General features: G+C 45.3%; 1 protein-coding gene across 1 annotated transcript in view; it reads left to right on the top strand.

The window, feature by feature from the left end:
* Nucleotides 1-17,441, top strand: part of LOC120836842 (neprilysin-2-like) — a 141,329-nt gene that overhangs the window by 34,341 nt on the left and 89,547 nt on the right. The window contains exons 2-3 of the mRNA XM_042290266.1: nucleotides 7,383-7,519; nucleotides 10,217-10,237. Of these exons, the coding sequence (XP_042146200.1) occupies nucleotides 7,383-7,519; nucleotides 10,217-10,237 (158 nt within the window). The remainder of the gene's footprint in view (nucleotides 1-7,382; nucleotides 7,520-10,216; nucleotides 10,238-17,441) is intronic.

Raw genomic sequence — 17,441 nt, 5'->3', positions numbered from 1 at the left:
TATAAACGTTTGCCCACCCGGAACTCTCCTTACGCTTCTAAGGAAACTCCAACCGTCATCCCGTCGTTTTTGAAACTTGGACTCGACCGTAGCATTGTACATATACCGCCCGCGTTCATCTGTAAAAATTCTTCCTGACGAAGGCCGGACTCCGGCCGAAACGTCGAAGAATAAACCGTCCGTTGTTGCTGTTTTCAGTAACGGTTTTCTTTTCCTTTCAGTTATACCCATGGATATAACAACGAGCATGGTGGCGGGCGGCCGAAGGCGTGCACGCCCCTGGACCTTGCCGCCATGCCCGTTGTATAAATATAAATATATATAATCTGCGCTTATGACGGGGAGCAAGGACGTGCGCGATTGCTGCTCCGCTCAGTTTTTCGGGAGGCAACAATTTTTACTGTGCGTCATACACTCGCCGGTTCCACTGCAACTGCTTAGATATTGAAGCCGTAGAATACGATATCTTTATGCAGTCCGCTAAAAGCAGCTACAAATGCAAAGATTGTTCAAGACGCGCTGATCCTTCCACAACGAGGCTTATCGGCGCCGAATTTGATGACGGGGCTACGACGGAGCTATGACGGGGGATGACACGGCGCGCCCTGAGGCCGAGATAAATTCTCACTTGCGCTCACTGCGCTGCTGCGCTCTTCTGGCCGTCTGCTAGCGAAAATATTGGCCGACGGAACCACCAAGTTTTTAGCCAACATGCATTTCAGTGCATTTCAAAAAAACGTCGATGTGAAAAATGCGCTGTCACGCTCGTATCTCCTCGATGAGCGCCGCCTGACGAAGCTGCCTCGGCCCCCAAAAGGAGCCAAACTGAATATCATCGGAAACATTTGGAAGCATATCAAGGTAGCCATGTCACGGCGTCCCCTTCACCGCGCCACTGCGCGCAAATCGTGAAAAGCAATCAGAGGTGAATGGGAGTGGCTTCAGACTGAGCCAGATTTCGTGGCCTCGCTCCATGATTTCTTACCAAACAGGAGGAGAGCCGTGGTCGCCGGTCAGGGGAGAATGACGCGGTATTAAATCATTTTGCAAGTTTTACTGCGCCTCAGGACCCCCTGAACCGGACTGCTGCCGATTGGAACAAAGCTTGATGCTACGGTTGCGACACATTGTTTGACGACTTTAACCACGCATACTTTTGTGGGGTGCTCCTTTATCCCGATCATCTTGTATAGTGCAGTTGAGCTTCCGCGCCGAGATTTAATATTTTGTGTCTGACATTTCCCTCTGCCAATATTCTTTCGATCAAGTTTCAATCTCTTTCTCCTGACAAATATTTGACTGTTTGTACCACCTTATTAAGACTAGGAATTTGTAAACAAAAAAGAAACTGGTGTCTTGTCAGCAACTTGTTTTGTTTGAAACAAACACGTGGGCGCAGTAATAAAGAAATATTATTTTTGAAGTTTTTCATACCAATCAAGGTTACAAAACCATCTCAGTAACATGTGTGCTTACCGTTTTTTTTTTTTTTAACATCTGTGATCAATGAAAAAGAGAAAAAAAAATATCTTGGAGCCGGGCTAAATCCGGCATACAGATTTTGGCTTATATTTTACGATGTCCTACTTTGTGCATGCCCTTATAATAAAACAAAAGCCACCTGCGACATCTTTTTGTGTGACCTTCAAAAACGATAATCGCAGCTGAAACTTAAGACACTTCAATATTTTTTCTTCACCAGTCAGCGTTTTTTTTTTTACGGGATTCTGTGCGATAGAGTAAAGTTAATCACTTCCAAAACAGGGACGACAAGTGTAATCTTTTGTTCCCCTTGCCGCCCTACCACACATGCCGCTCTCGCACCCGCCGTCTCGCTTGCAGACAGCCGGAAGAGCGCAGTGGCGCAGCGTGCGCAAGTTAGAATTCATCTCGGACTCAGGGTGCGTAATGTGTGCAGAGTAAGGCGATAGGCGGTACAGGTAGTACCGTGCGCCGGCCGGAGCGCTGTTTCAGCTCATATTGTCCGCGATAGTACTTATAGCTTGCAGGCAATCTTTGAACGCACACAAACGTCACGATCTAGAAACTCATCAAGAATCGGTCTGGGTGGAAATAACTTCCGCTGATGGGTTCAACCTTCTTATTGGATCCTATGATTTTACCCTGCCTCAGATTCTGCTATCTTTATAGACCACTTCCATTTCCTGGAAAACAGTATCGATATGACTGAATATCGCGTACAAATTTACGGAGATTTTAATCTGCCAAAGGTGGACTGGCCTTCCGGTATACTTAACAGTGCAAGCTCATGCACGCGCCAAAAAGCGTCCTGTTGGTTCAACTTTATCAATTTTAATTATTTTACGCAGAAAAACAGGTTTGCGAACTGCTTCGGTAATATTCTGGATCTAGTTTTATCTAACTTTCATGTCGCGGAAGTGACTCGCATAAGTGATCCGCTGGTAAATGCTGGGGGGCTATGTTGCGCTTTTTGCACTCCCAGGAGACTAGGGAGAGGGAAGTGACGTCAACGACACAGCAAACGCAGATTGGGTGTTGATTTCGTTTTCTTCTGTCAACATCCAATCTGCATTTGCTGTGTCGTTGACGTCACTTCCCTCTTCCAAGTCTCCTGGGAGTGCAAAAAGCGCAACATAGCACCCCCGATGCTTACCACCCTCCGCTCGCGATCTCATTTTCAATGTCTTTAAGGGTGATACCACCTTGCTGCGTGCTATAGACGCTTTGCAGCAGCAGTGCATAGGCGCCGCCATAACCGCCCTTCAGTTCTTGTTTCCTCTTATTACATTTACTTCGATTCATCGTTACCACAGCGGGGCAGGTTATTGCCATTTTAGGTTCTACTGTGCCCTTCTCCACAGCATTAGCCTTTCTGGAGGCTTGTCAACGCCCGCTTTAGTGGCTCGCTATCTGGGAACGACAAGAGAAGGTCAGCAATGGCGGCTGTAATTTGGCGCGTGTGTAAAGCGTCTATTCGTATGGTCTCGGTGGTTATTTTGGGTTATTTAAATATTTTAAGAAATATGAGTGGAACATTATTTTAAAAAATTCGAATGTTGATTTAATGGTAGATGGTCTTAGATCAGTAGTTCATTATGCAATGAACAAGTTTATTGCTAGGCACCTTCAACATCCCGAGAATCATCCAAAATGGTACTCTAAGGATCTATGACATTATTTAAGGTTAAAATTGTATTACCATATATTGAATAAACACACGAAACTGGATTTCTGGTATAAAAAATATAGCATATGCCGTGAACTAACAAAGAATCTCCTCGTTAATGATCAGTATATGTACCGTAAGTAAGTGGAGCTGAGCTTAAACAAACGTCCTGAAGAATTATGGCGCTTTGTAAAGAAGCCTACCAAGAAGGAGTCGGGCAATATGACGCTGCGCAGTGAATCTGGTGTCCATATGTCCCCAAAGTCTCTTTGCGAGCAGTTTTCATATCATTTTAGTTCATGTTTTTCTAGTGTCAACCACCAGTTCGCCTGTGACATGGGTGCCTGATGACTATTGGCCTCTTACGAGAATTGCAGCCGATGAGGTGCTTTCGGCTATTAGAAAACTAAACTCTAAACTATCGACCGGCTGCGATGGTATTTCTGATTTTATTGTGAAGCGTTGCCGAAATTTTCGCTCTTGTTCTTGAGAAGTTGTTTAACTTGTCGGCTGCAAACAGGTGTATTTCCATGGATATCTTCAATTATTGTACCAATTTTTAAATCTGGTAATTGTAGTGACGTCAGCAATTATGGTCCAGTATCTCTTTTAAGTGCATTTTCAGAAGTATCTGAGAAGGTGACGTACAACCGCCTATATAATTATTTTAAAGGAAAGGTAGTTTCTATGGAGCAAGGGGTTCTAGCAGGAAGATTTGTTGAAACAAATGTATGCACATTTCTTAATTCTTTCATGCCAATTATTCAAAGCCGGGGTTAGGTAGATGCAGTATATTTGATTATGTCCAAAGCCTTCGACAAGGTCAATCCTGCATTGTTATTGAAGAAGCTTGCGAACCATGGGCTTGGTCCCGAATATACTATCTGGTTCAGGAGTTATCTCCATGAAAGACGGAACTGATGTTAGAGTTTCTGGCTACTTGTCACAACCTTTCATGTCTATTTCGAGTGTACCTCAGGGCTCGAATCTCGGTCCGCTGTTTATTATTTTTGCAAATTATTTAGGGTCCTCCTTGAAACACTCGCAGGTGCTCATGTTTGCAGACGACGTTAAACTGTTTCGGCAGGTCAACATTATTACTGACTGTGCTTTGCTGCAAGAAAATGTCTATTCAATACAAAGATGGTGTATTCTGAACAATTTAGTTTCGAGCCCCCCCACAAAACCCAAGCGATGTCTTTTTCCAGAACGCGTAGCACATTATCTATATGTACTGTATGGGAAATTAAATTATAAGCCGACCACAATAGTTAAAAATCTAGGGGTGTTTCTGGATGATCACCTTTTTTTTTAATTTTCACATAAACCCCATTGTTAGCCAGAGTCTACACATGTCAATAGTAATTAATGGCCCATTTAACTAGACCATTTAGCACTCATCATTGTCTGTTGCGACTCTTCAGTACTAATGTACGCTCTAGACTTCAATTTGCATCTGTTATTTGGAACTCTATCTCTAGTACAGCGAGTGAAAAAAAATTAACATATACAAAAACGATTTGTGCGGATTGTCTATGACAGACATTTTGGTCGTAAATGTTATTTTGAGTATTATTTAATTTTATCCAAACTAAAACTGTGCGCTCTACATAAGAGGATATCTGTCCGGGATGCTAAGTTTTTGCACAGGTTGGTCCATGGGTCCATAGACTGTCCTGCACTTCTTGCTGCTTTACACTTCCGCATTCTCGTCAGTGCAAACTCTAGAAATCTGAGTTTTTTACCCAGATATTCATAGCAACTTGTCACCGATATCACGAATTCAACATGTTTTAGACCCGAAGTTTGGTAATGTTGATATATTTTTAACAAACTTGCCCCTTTAGGCGTGCTCTAAAATTGCCAAAAGTGTTTGCATGTGTATTAATGGAAACCATAAGTATAAGATTTAAAACATGTGTATAATTTGAAGCATACAAATGTGTGGTGATTATGTATTTTTTACTTCGTGCTTTACCGCAAAGGCCTTTCAGATGTTGGTAAGCACGCGAAAATAAACATTGAATTGATTTGCATTGCATATATATTCTTTTTTTTATGGGGGGGGGGGGGGGGGTATTTTGACCAATTTGAGATCTCTTGACGTGCAACTGAAATCTCAGATTGACCTTCGTCAGATTCTGGGCACTTCGGTCGGTATTCAAACCCGAGAAATAGAAATTCATAGGCCAGCGCGTTGGCTTACAGCCACTGAGATGTTATAATGTTTTGCGTTTTAATATCATTGCCACGTAAAAGCCAAAAAGGTGGTTGTAAAACAAAATATAGTCGAACCATCCCGACAAGCACAGTTGGTTTGCGAAAATTATTTCTGCAATTGACAAAAAGAAACAGTCAAATGTTTTTGCATACGCGGCGGAATTCCAACGGCCGGAATCGCTTTCATGGCGCTCATTTCATTTGGTTCGTCTTAGGCATCTGTACGGACGCACCGTGGAACGCGCGCAAAAGCAGCTGTAGTGCACCCGCAGCCTCGCGCTTGTTGTTCTGACATCTCGGGCTCGCTGACTGAGGGCATCCAGGCATCTCCCTAACCCCCCATTCACACTGGAAGCGGATCCGCGTTCGCGAAGCGGTTGCGAAAGCGGTTGTATAAAGATCCAGTGCAATTGCACGCGCATTTGATGTCATCGTGTGCGCGTGCAATTGTACTGAATCCTTATACAACCGCGTTCGCAACCGCTTTGCGAACGCGAATCCACCTTCCAGTGTGAATGAGCCCTAACATCTGGCGATTTTTTTGTCTTTCACGGGGCGTGCCAAGCGGCGCACGATGGCAAATGCACATCAAGCTACTCTCGAACACGTGTCGCCATCTGTAGTTTATATTAAAAAACTGCAACTTGCCGTAACTGAATGGGAACAGTTTGAGGTCTAATAACATTCTTCTCGTGTAATGTATCGATATAAAATATCTGAAAAATCTCATTTCGAAGGATGCTTCGTAATTTAATGTCTCGTAATTTTGACTAATTGACGTCATTCCGGCTCTATAACACGTTAAGGTAATACCATTTTCAACCGTATTTTTTATTGTAAAATATGCATTATCTGTACAGTTCGTTGATTACTTTTTTTAATTTATTACATCAAACAGACCGTTTACGTAAATTATCATGGACAATTGAACGTTATAACTAGATATATTTTTCTTAATATTAGAGAGGTCTAGCTGGGGGAGCTGATCAATAAACTAAAATCTTAAAATAATTGTAATTTTGAGACATTAAAACGTAGTTGAAAAAATGTATTTAAGTTGACATTAACTTCATTACTGTAGGATACATTGAAAAAAAGATATCAACCGTCAAAAGAGGATCACAAAGTCATGCGCTGTAGGGTTGCTCCTTAATAATAATTACGGGAAGGCCCCAAGAAGAAAATTTGCATAATAAATTGACTTTCACTTGCAATGGAGCTCAACTCGCGCCCTCTAGGTGACAGGTGATTGCTGGAAAAAAAATCCGCCTGGTCCGGGAACCGATCCCGGGACTTCTCCAAGACTACCGGAGCGTTTTTCCGGCTGAAATATTACCAGGGGGCCCGATTTGCGCTTCATCTCAAGGGGAAGTCAATTGAATAATTTGTATTGGATAAAAAAAACAATTACTCTATACCCGTTGTCACACCAAGAAAGAAAAAATTTAACGTTTTGCGAATTATTTATGCGCTGCACAAAGTAGTTCTTACAAGATTTGGTTGCTGGAGGAAGAAACGATCCTTAGGCCATTTGAAACGCGTACGTTTTGACAAAATAACGATAAGCTAATCTAAAATTCACCCACGCTTATCGCTAAAAGGGATAAATCAGTAACGCTCTGCGAAAAACCGGACTTTCTTTGCGACGGTTCTCGAGGTAAACACGAGCACAGAATTGCGGTTAATGAATAGGCTCACGTTCTGTGCGTGACGTCATGAGGACACACAATTATGATGTGACAGTGTCACGTGACCTCAGGACGTCACATGATACTAAAATAACACGTGACATTACATTTTGTAACGTCAAGATATCAAGGGACATTATGACGTCACTCGACATGACATCATGTGATATCGTGATAGCTGCTGACACATGACGTCAGAATGTCACGTGATGTCAGGTCTTTCGCGACAGTTTTTTGTGGCGGTTTTCTCAAAGAATTCAGCTGATAAAACACTGTGCGTTAAGAAAGCTCAACCGAGTCCCGATTTGCGCTGTTGGCCTGCGCAGGAATCCACCATGGTGGAACCGGCGCACGCGGATGGAGCGGACGCTGTGCTGCATCACCACGGTGTCCATGCTCATGCTCTTGGCCATGGCGGTGATCCTGGCCGTTCTCGGATACCACAACTACCAGCAGAGCCTCGGTGAGCGCGCTTGACTTAGTTGACATGACCTGGCGATTGAGTGTCGTACAATGAGACTAAAACCACACTTAAACGCTTAGAATATCGGTACCTGATTCTCTGACTCGTTTTGGGCGCCACCATTTTGGCTCTTAGTGAGGAGTGAACATAGGTACAATTAAAAAAATCGACTTCTTAACCTCTAATATGGTACCAGGAAGCTCAGCCGATATGTTTTTCTGTCTCGGACTATTTGAACATTTCTGTAGGACAGAAAAGTTTTTCTTGTGATTTCAGATAGAGCTCCAGATACCTGGCATCCACGATTTTAGGCATCAAGATGGCTGTAGTGCCGCTGCTTTTAAACGTCTCATTTAGTGGTTGTAGGTGAGGCGACGCAGTCCCCAGTCGCAAGCGTGACACTAGGAAAACACAGACTGGACAAACACTTCCTACCATTAAGGCCCGTTCACACTCTTGCAACCGAGTACGACCGAGAGAGACTTGTTAAAACCTCTTAAAGTTTTTTAGGACCAGAAAACACACTGGCACGCTGGCGCCATCTATGCGGTGACCCTGGAACTGCATTTCACAAGGGCGAAGGTTTTGCGGGATTTCCGAGGTCAAATGTGCGTAATACCTATGAGAAAGGCTCGTTTATAACGTTGACAAAAGTTTTTCGAGCCAAGAAACAAGGATAATGCGCGAAAAAATAGAAAATATGCCGGACCGCCAAGTTTGCACTGCTACCCAATAGATGGCGCCAGTGTGTCCTCTCGTTGTAAGAGGTTTCAAGGAACCCAGTTTTAAGAGGTTGCAAGAGTGTGAACGGGCCTTTACGCTGCTTTCTGCGACCTGCACAGAATATGTCATCACCCATTTTTCAGGTTCTTGTTTAAAACACCGCTAAGCGAGAGATTTGTTTTAGATGGTTTAATACTTCTGTAAAACGACGGATCAACTCGCATATCTTACATATAGACCCGTACCGAAATTGCGCCCTCTTACGGTCGATCAGAAAATACTTCGAAGTTTCGTGCGCAAAAGACACCAAAGAATGGCAAGTCTATCAGTTGTAAACAGTCTGTTTGAATTGATTATTACGTTTGTTGTAGACTTGCCAGTTTGTTGGAGTTTTTTTTTTTTCGCACGCCACTTCGCAGGTGTAATTTTCTTAAAGGTGTCTATACACCTTTGCAAATGGGATCCCGGCTTGATCTCGAACCGCACGTCCAGGTTGGGCGGACCTACAATCCACCCAAGACGTTCGCTGCTTGTCGTACAATGTTGCCAAGCGTCTCTTGCGAAAGAGAAGGACATATTTAAGGAATACAAGAATAAAAACAGAACGAACCTTTATCGTCTTTGGAAACGTTTTTGTCACGTTCTACGTGGCTATTTTCATCTCAGTTAAAGCCAAAGATAAAAAACGCGTCCAGAGATTGCAAACGGAAGGGACGTTAGGAGCCGCATGTCCATTGCATCAGCGATTTCAGTGATGGCCAACGTTACTGGGGCAAGCTTGGTTTCACAGGCGAACTGGATGCTGATACTTCACAGTGCACAAAGGACAACCACCACAAAGGACAACCACAACCACCACCACCTGCGACGTGGGCTCAGTGGCGGTCACGAGAACTAGCAGCGCTGCAGTCGAGTCTTGCTTCCGGATTGCCCAGCCCCCCAAGTTTGAATAGCAATACTTAAGATTTGGGCGAATTGTTGATTCATACTAACACTTCACAGCGCAAGGAGAGAGACGCACACAAAAATAAATTTCGAACACTCAAAGAAAGAACACTCACAATGCGCGGACTTTGATATCTGTGGTGTATTACACTTCATCATCTTTTTTTGTTGTTGTTGCTATCATGCACATGGAAGTAAAAAAAAAAGGAAGAAAAGAAAGCTCTCAACGCATTGGTAGCAGACAACGCGCGAGACAGGGAAGCAAGATCCGACTCAGCGCCGCTAGTTCTTGTGATTGTCACCTGGGCCACTCGCCTCTGCAGGCGAGAATAGGGAGCTGCGAAACTGACCTTGCTCCAGTAACGTTGGTAATTGCTGCGCTGGAGCAATGGAGAAAACGCTGGCTTCTACGACATGGTGGAATAGAGGCTGTGATCGTTATAAAGTCAGCTCCAACTTTTTTAAACATGCCCCATCCTACAATATTTGATACCGCGATTGTGTTGGGATACCTCCCCCTGCGTTTCAAAATTGTAAGTACGTCACTAAGGTGCGCTAACGTCGATATCGGCGATGCAGCAGACGCCGCCATCTTGTCCTCGCTCACCTCAATCACGTGCCCATGACCAGCTTTATTAGGGACGACCAGGTCACTCTGCGTTTCCCTATGGGAGCGCGCGGGCCAAGAAGTATCACGTGAACGGCTTGGAGGGACCGAGTGTTCTGCTAGGTGCCGCCCTAGCTCAACCCCAGAAGCGCGGCGGGCGCTAAGGAAGGCAGTGGGAACGTGTGGAAATAACCTTGGTTTAAGATTATTTTTGTCGCATTTATTAGGCAGGCGATAATCTTAGCACATAGCGTGAATATAACAGGTTAAAATAAGTCACCATATTGTTTTTTCGAGCAGAATAGTTAGTATTGTGAGCTAAGCATCAGTATAGATGTACGAGTGTACAGGATGGTGCATCCGGTTCATACTTAAGCTTGGGCGAGTTGGTGAATCACGTTAATACTTCACAGCGCACAAAGGACAACCTCATGCAGCGCTGCGTGAGTGTAGTTTCTTTGTGTGAATGTGAAATGGTGGTTGTCCTTTGTGCACTGTGAAGTATCAGCATCCAGTTCGCCTGCTGCACCCACTCCTGTGATCGGAATAAAAAATCGTGTTAGATGCTCCGCAGGTGAGCCGTGAAGCTCTTGGTGAATGCTCGAAGTGAGACACTGTCAATTGGTGGTGAACTGGTGGCTGGCGGGGGAGGGGGACCTCCATAGTTGCAATGCATGGGGTGCGAAGGAGTTCTAGTGACGAAGCGTACGTATTAAAAGGTGCCGCAGTCCACCAGTGCCAGTACGCCGCAGGGAGGAGGCAAAAGGGAGCGAGGAGTTCAGTAGGAGAAAAGTGGCTAGGAGCCGCGTTGTCGCTGACGTCGATGTTGAAGCGGGTCCCTGCCGACTGAACGGAGGAGGTGCAGTGCTCGATAGGATGGTGTTCGGGAGCCAAGTTGGCGCCTAATAAGAAAGGAAGCGCGACGTTGCACCGACTCGAGGGAGGCAACAAGTTGCCTGGTTGCCGAATCCCACACCGAGCAGCAAAACTCTAGGATGGCCAACACCAGTGCTTTGAACAGCAATCGGGACTGGCTCTTCTTCTGGTCCGAATGACGAAGCCAAAGAGTCACCTTTCCCCGGACACGACGTTTTGGACAAAGTGATGGAAATCGAAATGCTGGTCGATGATGACACCTAGGAGGTGGATATGCGTTCTTCTTGAGATCTCAGCTCGGTTAAGGAAAAGTGCTAGAGGGGTCAAAGGTTGGCGCGAGGCAGTGATGTGCATGGTAGCGCATTTGGTTTAAGTTTAGGTGAAGTCTGTTCTCTTTTGAGCAGAGAAGGATACGATCTAAATCAGATTGTAGCTCTTTACCAAACGTACAATCGTAATAACGATGAGAAAAGTTCTTAAAATACAGCCGATTATCCTCAAAACGTCGCCGGTCGTGGAGCGGACACACACAGATGCAGACATAAAGGCGTCTGCTAGTGTGTTAAGCTACAGCGCCAGAAAACGCGGTGGTGGTTCAGCGAACTAGAGAAAGTACTAAATAAGCAAAAGCAAATGCGGTGCACTCGCGCTGCTTCGAATGACCTGGTCACCCCTATAATGCCGGTCATGGACGTGCCCCTAGTCCCCCTCAACATGGCGGAAAAGTTACGCGGCGCCAGCATCGCTCACAATGGCAGCGCACAGGAGCCTTTCTTGCAAAAGTGTATAGTCATACTATCCTCTATACTCACAAAGCCTGACAGTTCGACAACGGAGATGTAGAGTGACCGGTCTCAGATTTGGAGCGCGAGGATTTGGTAGCACAGAGCATTTCTCGGGGAACCTGCAGTCAGCGCACAGCTTTTGAAGCGGCGAGTCGAAACATGTTAAAACCCGACCAGAAAAAAAAGCGGTAGCGCGAGGAACGCGAGGAGCACAAGCGGACGTTCCATCGCTCGGGAGAAGTGTTTCAGCGCCTCGCCGTAGCAGAGCGCCCGTTACATGACTCTCCTCTCATCCGTTGCCTGCCGCACTACCTTTCAACTTTCGGCGGCCGCGTGTCGTGGCGATCTGCCAGGCTTTGTCAGTATAAAGGAGGCTATGGTATAGTACATCAGCAGTTCGCTAAATCTTCATCTTCGTCGTTTTTGTAGCGTTCACGCGTTCAAGCAATTGTGCCATAATCAAGCTTGAAAGACCTGTCAAAACCAAGGGACTTGAACTCACTTGGGAGGCAAAAAACTAGCCCGCAGAAGCCATAAAAACTTGAAATTAGATCGTGGCCCTGGGAAATCTTCTTAATGTCCGGTGTTGTTCTGCATGCTCTGTACTTGCATGCGCAGCCCACGTTCTGACTTAAACGTACAAAGGGTGCGGAAAGCCGACCGCTGAGATCTACGGAAGCACTTGGTGGATGACGAGGCCCAGAAAGTACTTTATAATAATATTCCATTCTGCAGTGGGATATTAACAACCCCAGTGTCGAATTTCTGATCGCTACTTTGTATCATAATGTATTTCGTCATTCGGTTTCTTGCATCGATAGCAGTCATTAGGTTTTGATGTAAGAACGTTATCTGCACACGGACGAGAATGACATTTCGCTTCCTGGTTGTCCCTATCACCGTTTATCATATACAGTCTGCCCACTGTAGAATAAACCTGTGGTAATTGCAAGCCACGTGATCGAGGACCTTGCGTCAATAAAAATGCATTGTAGAACTGAACCCATTGTATATTATTCACAAAATCTAGATTATATGGACAACCAAAAAATTAAAGTTGCAAAAGTTTCTCAAATTTTTTAAACTCATAAACGCGCGCTTTGACCATGGATGGGGTATATAAACAACTTTTTATGTTTCGGTTTTGTTATTTTGCTTTTCAACATGGCGGCCTCCATGGTATTTTGTTTAATGACTCGTCGCGTCCGCTTGCATTGCGCCGTCGCTTAATTGTGAAGTGCGATCCGCTGGAAGACAATCACAGGTACTGAAATAACAAGAGTTATTTCAGGCAGGCAACTGTTTATTTTCGCTGTATATAGTAATCTGTCAAGAAAAAGTTACAAACAGCACATGCAATGATGCGGTTGTTGACGGGTATCAGCGGACAGACACGGTAGTACGAACAGTATAGATGTTAGCGTTCAAGCTGTGCGCATAAAAAAGATAAAAATAATCAATCAGCATAGTCTAAAAAGGTAGAAGTAAAGCCGCGGTAAAGGCATTTCTAGACAGCTAATTGTACAACCATTTTCCTTTTACAATGCTTCAAATAAGTGCAAGCTGGAAGCAGCGCGTAAGAAATACACAGACGCTACAATGCTTCACATAACGAGGGTAATTACAAACAAGTTGCTTTAACAGTAACCACAAGCTAATGTGGTTAATAAAGCTGTGTTTCGAGGTGCATTAGACCTACCCGTTTTTTCCCCCGAAATGAACGTTAGACGTACCTTGTCAGTTTTCCAGGAAGTATGTTGGGGCTATCCAGTAGATTTGCTTAGCGCGATGTTTAGAGGTTAGTCAGGTATGTTTGATCCCTTACCCGAGAGAAAGCTTCTGCCCGTACAATACAAACTAAACACGTGGCCTTCCGCTACTTCTGCAGTCCCCGCAGCTCAACTCTGTCCTGATATATATCAGAGCTCAGAGGCTGCGACCTAAACTCGTGCTCCAGCCCTGGTCTTGCCCAGGCTTTCCGTATGTCAAAAAAGCGTTGTGAACGGTTTATAGCATGTGGGGAAAAGAGCGTGTGGTAATACGAGCTGACCCTGCAGTGCTGAGACCAAGCTGGCATAGAAGCTGCACGGTCCTTAAAGGAGCTGTGCAACGATATTTAATTGGAATGTTTTTCTCTCTACACGAGCTTACTGGCACACCTGGGACTCAAGGATACTCACACGCAACGCCACTGGCCAAGAAACTCCTTTGTTGCGGTGTAATTTCAAGGACAAAAGCCATCATTTTCATTCAATCTCTCCTTTGCAAAATTTGATGACGTAACTCGGGGATCGCAGTACACCCAAGTGACGATATTTGAATGCGGTTCATAGATTGGACCCGAGCATTGCGTGGGCACTCGACTTGGGCTCGTGACAATTGCTAGCTCGAGAAGCATTCGGGTTGTGACCCGTGTCCAATCGCTGCAACGACGACAACAGCCGAGCCATAACAATGTCTGGAACTCAGCGCGTGTCCTGCGCTTTGCCAACCCCAGCGCGTGGCTATGATCAACACTGGCGGCATATAATCGGCTCCAGATCACGTGGCCGCTTGTTCTGGCTGCGAGTTGAGGGGGTGAACGCTGCTCGTTTCTCTTAAATTTTTTTCTGGGACTTCTATTGCGTGGGGTGAAAAACGAACGCGTGTTTCATAGGTCATTAACGTTAGGGATCCGTTTTAAGCGGTATTTGTGCACAGTACAAAAATTGTTGCATCGCTCCTTTAACGTTCGTTAAGCTATTCAAGAAAGGTTGGAAAATATTGCTACATTTTGTATGTAGCAGTGTGGCACTCGGTTTTATTGCCGGAGGCACCTCGTGCTGCATTTTACTTTCTTTTTTAATACTTTTGTGATGCCCTGTAAGTTGCAGAGGTCACCAAGTATAGGATGAGTCTATCTAGTTCCAGTAGTGGTTCACTTCATGTACAAATATGACCTGAAAATGCCCTGCCACCCAAAAATGAAGCTCTATATCGACATTTGATTTTCTTCTTGTGGCCCAGATGATGAGCCGCCTTTTGAGTTTTCTCAATTTATCCCCCTGGCTACTGATTCTCTTTAATTCTCCGAGGAACCATCATACTGGAGCAAGAAAGTAATAGCATGCAGTGGACGAACGAAGTGATAACCTCATACTTCTAAATAATAGAAGTAGTGTGGGTCTTACTGCTTGACGTACCAAGCAGAGATATGAGGTCTGGAGCTTGACGACGGGGAGCTCCAAGCATGTTGAACGACAGGTCCGAGATGCCGCCACACCCACAGGGTATCCTGGAGAGGTAGAGAAGACAGGTGCAAGTCCCAGAAACTGGCATTTTCAAACAACGCTATTTTTAGAGGCACCTTCCCGTTAATTTCGTTTGAGCTAAATCTGTCTGACTAGTCAATTCAGAAGCATGTTCCATGTACCCAGTCAACTTGCTTAGCCTGTTTGCAAATATCACGACTGGTAAATTCACTTTTTATAGTGGTGCCAATTTTTTAACATTTCTTTTTTTTTTTTTTTGTTAAATATGCTTATACTTTGATGCCAATTTTCCTTTCTATGATTTCACAGATCGGCAAACCCCAGGTTCGCTCCTGATTAGCGTGATTTGCCACGATGGTTTCGATCTTCCCAATAAAGGGCGTGAAACTTTCGATGGCGTGGAAGTTGCGAAATCATTTGGAGTGAACAAGCAATTCATTACGTTCAACCGTTTTACAAGTCAAGTTTATTTGCATATGCCTAACAAATTAACCGGCTCACATACACTGCGTTCGAGAAACGACGACTTTAAGAAAAGTTTGCGCACACTGGTAATGCCACAGTCCCACTAGATGGACAAACAGAAACAACCGACACCGACAAGCCTCCAACATATTCATTATGCTGGCGATGGTACCTTTGGCAGACTTTTAGTTGTTCGGTGCTCCTGAAATAACCACGAGTGATTGCAGGCCTGCCAAAAATATTCCCCGTGCATGGTGCTCGTGTTTGCGCACAACCCCCTTTATTCTACAAAGCCTGCCAAATCGCGAAAGAATCTGGTATGAGGCTCGTCGCTGTCGGCTGTTGCTCTTTTTTGCTCTAGCGGGACTCGGGCATTACGAATTTAAAGCGAAAACCTTGAATCCCGTACGGCCAAGTGAGTCACCGGCGTTTTGGCTTCTCGCCCGAGGAGGCCCATCCATAACTCATTCATAGCGTAATTCGGTAACAGACCTGACATTAAAACGCCAAGCGAGGATCCTACCGGGGAAATAAACTTGAAAAGAGGCATTCCCAGAACAGCAACACCGACAACGCCGACAACGCGACAGGCGAAGTTTAAAACCATATGGATTCGTTTAGGGCAATTAACTTCTAAAGCTACCGGTCACTGCTCGATTTTTCTTTCGATATTGGTATATCATTATAACCGGGCTTATCATGTTTTCTAAAAATATTACCATTAACGTACTCAATATGTTTATTGAAATTCTTTTTACCTTGTTTTTGTTTTAGAGCGCAGCTCTTAGCCGCCCGTTTCCGGCTTGGGCGGCGTCACCGTCGGCGTAACCGCGCGCTGCATTATGGGAAATGACCCAATACACCGCGCGGGGAGGAGGAGGAGGAGAAGGGGGAGGAGGACGAGGGGGAGAGAAGGAGGGGAGGAGAGGGAAGGGAGGAAAGGAGGAGGGAGAGGGGAGGAGAGGCGGAGGAGGGGGAAGCAGGGGAAGGAGAAAAAGGGGGAGGGGAGGAGGGTGGAGGAGGTAGAAGGAGGAGGGGAGGAGCAGGAAGGAGGGGTATACTTTCCCCTCAGTACACTTCCCTCCCTCTCTTCAACAGCTGCGTTCCAATTCGTCGTTACAGGGTGTTGTAAACGTCTCATTTTTTTAATTTTTACACATTCAATAGTCGCCATCCGGCTTGAGGGGCGCTGTGTACGCGCGATAACCGGAAGCGGCCTTAAGTGGAACCACTGGGTATTATTTCACTGTACCTGTACCTACGCACATCCCCTCCTTCCGACTTAACCGTATTCTCAGCTTTGTTGTTCTCTGGGATCCCCCTACTGTCCGCGTGACTGACTGTCTCTGTGCTCTGGAGCCACGTGAGATCACGGTCTTGTTTTGATTGCACAGTACATCCTACACAGAACACGCTTATCACCCAGATGGAAAGCGCTGAGTCACTAGGTTTTCGACGCATGCGCGTCGTGTGATAATTCGCAGGAGGGAGCTACTGCGCAGGCTCAGAAGACGTTCCACAGCTCGGCCAACAAGTCCAGACACCGCCGACTCTGTGCCCGTGTTCCTAAATTTACTCGATCTTCCTTGAGGGTAAAGGGTACCTTCACGTTTGAAAAACTATCCGCGTCCAGTGTTGCTCTATCTGCCTTGTCACGTGACATGATCCATCGGAGTAACTCGGATTTATTCGAGTAAGATTTGGAACACAACCTATATGTGCTAATGGGACCAATCAAGCTGCGTCAAAGCGCAAGTCACTAGGCCTTTTTTTATTTCTGACTGGTTCAGCGATGATAGAACACGTACAGAAACATGACGAACACCATGATGGTGAGATTGCTAAGCAGTCTCATTCGTCCCATCGGCTCGTAGCGTTGGCTGCATTCGGACTTAAAGGAACTCTCCAGCCTAAAATGGGGTCGTTAGTATTATATAAACCTCGTGCGAGAGGACCTCCTCATGGAAGTCTCCACGACATTTTAGCTCGCCATTTAATGAATAAAGCATATGAACCGCCTCTGGAAATTCCCGTATTGCAACTCACTTGATAAACGATTCATGACAAAACAAGATCATGATGCCGTCTCCTTAGGACTCTTCGTCCTCCGCTCTTCTCGGTCCCACCTGTTGTCTTCGCGTAGGTCGCGCCGCTCAACGCCATCTCGGGTTCATATTAGCAACAACAGCGCGCTGCAAACAACGACAAAGGGGTAGGGCACATAGAAGTACAAACACACCGATGACTTACAGGTCATGTTTCTTCTACTT

The sequence above is a fragment of the Ixodes scapularis genome, unplaced genomic scaffold, assembly GCF_016920785.2.
Source record: "Ixodes scapularis isolate PalLabHiFi unplaced genomic scaffold, ASM1692078v2 PGA_scaffold1__304_contigs__length_218370807, whole genome shotgun sequence".
NCBI classification, from domain to species: Eukaryota; Metazoa; Arthropoda; class Arachnida; order Ixodida; family Ixodidae; genus Ixodes; species Ixodes scapularis.
This window is presented reverse-complemented; position numbering and strand designations above follow the sequence as displayed.